The sequence below is a fragment of the Colossoma macropomum genome, unplaced genomic scaffold (assembly GCF_904425465.1).
Source record: "Colossoma macropomum unplaced genomic scaffold, Colossoma_macropomum, whole genome shotgun sequence".
Taxonomy (NCBI): domain Eukaryota; kingdom Metazoa; phylum Chordata; class Actinopteri; order Characiformes; family Serrasalmidae; genus Colossoma; species Colossoma macropomum.
The window spans coordinates 14,846,586-14,852,758 of NW_023494808.1; the positions used below are offsets into that span (position 1 = coordinate 14,846,586).

The window sequence follows — 6,173 nt, forward strand, 5'->3', positions numbered from 1 at the left end:
CCACGAAGAGAATCTGGGCTAGAGCTTGAGCAAACATTTAGAAAATATAAAAAGGGCTGAACAGGAGGAAAAGAGCGGACTCAGTTTACACAACACATACCTGACCTCTGTGAACCTCTCAAAGTTCCTTCATCATGTCACAATGATCACCAAGAAAGGGATGTACAAAAATAAAATTCTCTTTATTATCGGGGCTTTTGTTTTTGCATGCTTGTAAATTTTTATTGGATGTCATACAGCGGTCACTTGCAGATGGAGGGGGGTTAAAAAGGTTTCGTGCAATAAGCATACACACGTCACGGGAGGTCAAGGGTTAAGTCATGTTACTGATGTGTCAGTGTAAAGTGCCCTTAGAGTTGCTTGCTTATGAGCATTAGATGTTGGCAGAAAGTGTGGACAATGGTGAAGCTTTAATTCTGAGAGCAGTATTTCCAGAAACAAACTGTAAAAAGAAAAAAAAGAATAACAAGTCAGTATAATTACTTTGCCTTAAGTGGACATAAAAATCAACTATACTAAGTTAGCTATGCATGCAGCTTATCATATTATGCACGCTGTTACCTTAACGACCTGTACAGTGAGCTTAATTTTGTCTCACCCCTTTTGTTGGTTTTCTTGGGAGTTGATGGTAAGGACTTTTTGAACGTTTTCCCATTCAGGAGTTTGGGATCGGCTTGGTCAGTGCTGGTCCTTGGTGACGTGCCACTGCTGCCCACAGATGGCACAGTAGTTGATTTCAGGTTCCCCTCTGTCACTACCTGTAATGATGACAAAAAAATCAGAAAAAATATTTTAAGTTATTTAATAACTTAATTAATGTTAGAATAGTTAGGTATCCATTAATGTGTATAATCAATTTTACATGAACATACCATTTTACTCTTCTTTCCTGAACTTCGACCATTACTATTACCTTGAAACAGACCAGAAAAGATAGTCTTACTCTTTTGTACCTGGTGAGGACGAGGTGCAAGCCATTGGGGATCCAATTTTGTCACATGGCAAATTAGATAATGCAGTTTAATAGTTACTTTATTATCAATATATTCTCAGTACAGCAAAATTATTTTAACATCGTCAGGTGGAAGTATAAGAAGACTGTGAATCAGAGTTTGGGTTTGCTATAAAAAAATTGTTCTTCAAGCTCCCCCTTTTTCTTTACCTCTAGGTATGATAGTAATGCGGCTGCTCAGTGTGCTATTCATCGACCTATGAAGCTCCTCAAGAGCACTCAGCATCTTCCTTATCTTCTCTCGTCTATCTGGGCTGCTACTGGACATACTCATCTGCGCCCTCTTGGTCGCTTGCAAAGTTTTGCTTTGTTTATTTGAATGAGTTGTCACAGGCATTAGTTTCAGTCGTCTGTAAAAACCTTCTGTTGTGGTGTGCTCCTTTGTTTCAGAGTCATCCATCATAGAGTGTATCTTAAGGCCTCCATCAAAGTTGTTAGTTGCTGGCACAATCTTCTCTTGTTCATCTGAATCGATTGTCACTGAAGCAATTTTCAATTGTCTGTCTAGACTGTTAGTTGCCACCATGGTTTTGTCCATATAACTTGGACTACTTGTGGTTTTGTCTAATCTATGTGAAGCTCCTACTGTCTTTCCGTGCCCATTAGAAAACATCGTCACTGGTCCTGTTTTCAGAAGCTTAGCAAAACTGCCTGTTGCCGTCATCCCCTTGATATCTGGACCACTTGTCCAAGGGTCTGGTGATTTTTGGTCACCTTTGAATAATAATAACTTCAATAAATAAGTCACAGGGCATCAAACAAAGTAGTTTTGATATATGTTTTAAAATTATATTCAACACAACCGTTCACTGCTATTACATATTACGTGCCATTAATAATAATGGATTATTGGAGCTTAAAAGATTTCTAATGTACCCAGAAAAAGGAAAACAGGCCTGGTACTCAGTACATGGGGACAGAAGTCAAAATATCTTGAAAACTTTCAAAAGAACTTCTGAACCTTTTCTGTTTCACCATACTAGAGGTAGACAAAGACAAATTGCTTGTACACACTCATAAGAAGAAATGTACATACAGCCTTGCTGACGGTGGCAGTTGCTATGGGAAATGGCAAGACAGACCTGATGGCGTCACAGGCTAGTTTGTGGTCATGAATGCACATCATGACCTGTTCTTGCTGAAAATGCCACTTCATAAAAACTGCTTGGAGAGAACCTTTTTCAAGGTTTTTTACAAATACTCTATTCAAGCCATGTAATTTACCTTAGGTTCTTTATTAGTACTCTAGAGCAGGGGTTCCCAAACTTTTTGCCTTGGGGGAGCAAAATGTGTTGTTTGTGGTCGGCCAAGGACCAAAAAGACAATACACAAAAAAGAAGGTAGGTAGGTTCATTTCATAAGATTACACTCTTGTGTACAAGAGTTACACATTTTGTAACTAAAATACTTACTAAAATGCTTCATATAATTTTAAAACGTAAATAAGAATTTAATAAATTGGTATGTATGGTATGGTATAAAAATATTTTTGTTCTCTTATTGGGTGAAGAGGTGGGATTTGGGTAACTCTCTGGCCAAATCAAACATCCTCACGGTCCAGCTTTGGTCCTCCCATTGGGTAACCCTGCTCTAGAGAGCCTTTGAAAGATATACTGCAGTGGCCTTATTCATCTATTATGTAATCCACTCCAAATCTTAATCAATTAGCCAGTTTGTGCCAAGAAGTCTCGTTTCCTGTCCTGGAATGATAGATTTATGATACCACACCACAATGAAACCTTGGGCCATTTAAGGCCATTCAACATCAGGCACCAGTAGTATATTTGATGTCTAGGGCCTGTGCCTCTCCCTGGCAACAAAACTATGTGAAAATCAAAATACTACCACCTCATATGTTGAATAGCCTTTAATTCGCTAAACTATTCTCTAATCTTGAAAGTAATGGTTAAGGATGAGAACTGATCACTTAGGCAGGCAATGCTTTCATTGGACTTCTGTCCACAAGTACTAGAAAATTATTAGTAGATGTTTCCAAGAAACTTAAAAAAAATTAAGATCTTTCAGACTTACCTCTATTTAATGGCACCTGTTGATGATCTGGTGCCTCTGAAACCCATGGTGCAGCATCCATAGCTGGAGCTGAAATCAACAGTGTTACTGCTGTCATTAGTTTCAGCATCTCTCTCTTCTGCATGTCTGCGTCGTTTAGATATGCAAGTCTAACTTTTTTAACTTAGGATCCTCTAGCTTCCTCACACCTGGCAAAAGCACTGTCTACAGCAGAGTCTAAATTTTAGTTTTTATAGATTCTGTTCTTAATATCTCATCTGTTCGTGTGAAACACACACTTGCCACACTTGTTATGCTGATGCGCCCCTACGATCAGAAGGCTTGTCGAGTGTGGGGGCTATGTCAGTGTTCGACTTCGCTTTCTCTATCAGCACGCAGGCTCCATCAGGCATTTTAAACCAGACACGGCCTGGGTGTGGAGTCACCACCTGCGTTAGCACCGTCCAATCCGGCCATATGCCCCTCCCTGCCTAGGCGGGGCGTCGGTGTGACATTTAGGACTGTGTTTGGCGTCGGGGCCCTCCATTGTGAAGAAGGCAGCAGGCAACGGGCCCTTCTGCGTCAGAGGCCCTTTCTCCTTCAGCCCCTGTGCAAACACATTAAGAAGCGCCTTATCATTGCTTATACAGCAGGGCGCCTGGTCACTCGGTCTTCCACCTCCAAATAGAGAGTCAAATCCAAACAACGTGTGATGCATGTGTCCAGCAGATAAAATACATGCATCCATCTATAAGATTTGATCTGATTACCATTGACTTAAATACATGCTGTATGTAGTAAAATGAGTTATTTCACATTACTTCACCTATTTAATTTATTTATGTGAAACAACGAAATTCACACAACCAAAATTCCAAACCTGTACTGAAAATAATTTTAGATTGGCCCTGTGGGTTCTACACTGCACCAAAGAATATGAAAAACCAGAGAAGTGATCGCAGTAGATGAGAACTAGAGGTTGTGAACCAGACAAGCTGCAGCATACTAAATGCTCTGTAGACGAGGAATGCCTTATGGAGGAAGGCCTATAAGAAGACCATTTCAATAGCCCAGTCTGAAGGTTGAACAAAAATTTCAGCAGTCTCTGCAGTGAAGAAGAGTCATATTATTCCGATGTTGTGAAGAAGGTATCTGCAGGTTCTGGTGGTAGAGATGTTATGAGATCATAGAAGTTTTGTCTAGGTTTATGCTGAGATTGTCTAGATTTTATGCTGAGGCCCCTTCTAAATAATTGGTATGCTTGGTAAAAATGAATAAACAAGGACACAAAAAAGTATTCTATTGTAAAACTGTTTCCAAAAAAGTTGGGATGCTGTGCAAAATGTAAATAAAAACAGAATGCAATAATGTGCAAATCTTTCAAATCCTATTTTTAATTAAAAATACTACAAAGGCAACATATCAAATATTGAAACTGAGAGATTTTATTGTTTTTTGAAAAATATATGCCTATTTTGAATGTAACTCTAGCGAGACATTTCAAAAAAGTTGTGACGGGGGCATGTTTACCACTGTGCTGCATCACCTCTTCTTTTAACAATATGCGTTTGGGAACTGAGGAGACCAATTCCTGTAGTTTTGAAAGTAAAATGTTTTCTCCATTCTTGCTTGATTTTAGCTGCTCAATGTTTCATAATGTGCCAAATGTTTTCAGTGGGTGACAGGTCTGGACTGCAGGCAGGTCAGTCTAGACATCTAGAATCTTTTATTACAGAGCCATACTGTTATTATACTTGCAAAATATGGTTTGGTGTTGTCTTACTAAGATAAGCAAGGCCTTCCCTGAAAAAGATGTCATCTGGATGGCAGCACACATTGCTCCAAAACCTGTATATATCATTCAGCATTAATGGTGCCTTCATAGTTGTGCAAGTCACTAATGTCATGCGCACTAATGCACCCCATACCATAACCAATGCTGGCCTTTGAAGTGTGCATTGATGACAAGCCGGATGGTCCCTCTCCTATTTAGCCTGGAGTACACGGCATCCATGATTTCCAAAAAGAATTTAATTTCAATTCATCGGACCACAGGACACTTTTCCACTTCACCTCAGTCCATCTTAAATGAGCTCAGGCCCAGAGAAGGCGGCAGTGTTTCTGGATCCCGTTTATACATTGTTTCTTCTTTGCATGGTAGAGTTTTAACTTGTATTTGTGGATGCAGTGATTGACTGTGTTCACGGACAATAGATTTCGGCAAGGTTCCTGAGTCCATGCAGTACATTTCCACTACAGAATCAGGTTCGTTTTTAATGCAGTGCCACCTGAAGGCCCAATCCAATATTGTTTTTTGGCCATTTTGGCTTCTTCATACAGAGATTTTTCTGGATTCTCTGAATCTTCTAATGATATTATGTACCATATATGATATAAGAGTTCTTTGCTATTTTATTTTGGGAAACATGCAGTCTTTCACAGAGTGGTGCACCCCTCGTCATCTTTACTTCTGAAAGACTCTTTTTATACCTAACCATGTTACTGACTTGTTGTAAATTAATCTAGTTAGTTGTGATGTTGGACCAAGTGTTTTTTTTAGCATTGCACAACTTTACCACTCTTTGTTGTCCCATTCCAACTCTTTTATTATGTGTTGCAGGCATCAGATTCAAATGGGCATAAATAAAAAAAAAATACAATTTCTCAGTTTCAACATTTCATATGTTGTCTTTGCTCTATTTATATATATATTTTATAGGGTTTAATTAATTTACACATCATTGCATTCTGTTTTTATTTACATTTTGGACAGCATTACACAACTTCTTGGAAATGGGGTTGTATACTGTATTATTTATCAGTTTGATCTTGTGCTGAAAATATGACTAAATTCTAATCACAATAAAATAAATAATCACAGTACCACACACTTAATAAATGTCAATATAACGGCACTGAATATTCTCCTGCAATCCTGAATGACATGTATGGATTCCTGTAAACTAAAACTCTCCAGATCCAGTCAACTTAGGTGGAATCACCTCTTCATCTCAGCCCACAGGTTTTCAAAGAGGTTTAGGTCTGAGGACTATGCTAGTCACTGGAAAGGTTTGATTCTGTGGTCAATCAGCTTTTGAAATTATGGATTACTGTCCTGTTGAAGAATCTAAGTATACCCTGTTTCAGCCTC

At 38.8% G+C, this 6,173-nt stretch overlaps 1 protein-coding gene across 1 annotated transcript; it reads right to left on the reverse strand.

Annotated features, from left to right (window-relative positions):
• Positions 1-305: 305 nt before the first annotated feature.
• urp2 (urotensin II-related peptide) lies at positions 306-3,371 on the reverse strand. Its single transcript, XM_036557290.1, has 5 exons — positions 3,044-3,371; positions 1,163-1,726; positions 873-913; positions 599-758; positions 306-442 (listed from the first exon to the last, which is right to left on the reverse strand). The coding sequence occupies exons 1-5, from the start codon at positions 3,165-3,167 to the stop codon at positions 411-413; spliced, it is 921 nt and encodes a 306-aa protein (XP_036413183.1). The 5' UTR covers positions 3,168-3,371; the 3' UTR covers positions 306-410.
• Between the last annotated feature and the right edge of the window lie 2,802 nt (positions 3,372-6,173).

What these genes read in the sequence shown, in the direction of transcription:
- urp2 (XM_036557290.1), bottom strand. Translation starts at nt 3,167, where the DNA reads ATGCAGAAGAGAGAGATGCTGAAACTAATGACAGCAGTAACACTGTTG. An exon ending in CATTACTATCATACCTAGAG is followed by an intron (nt 914 to 1,162) that starts GTAAAGAAAAAG and finishes GTCTGTTTCAAG; the next exon opens with GTAATAGTAATGGTCGAAGT. An exon ending in CAGGAAAGAAGAGTAAAATG is followed by an intron (nt 759 to 872) that starts GTATGTTCATGT and finishes TCATCATTACAG; the next exon opens with GTAGTGACAGAGGGGAACCT.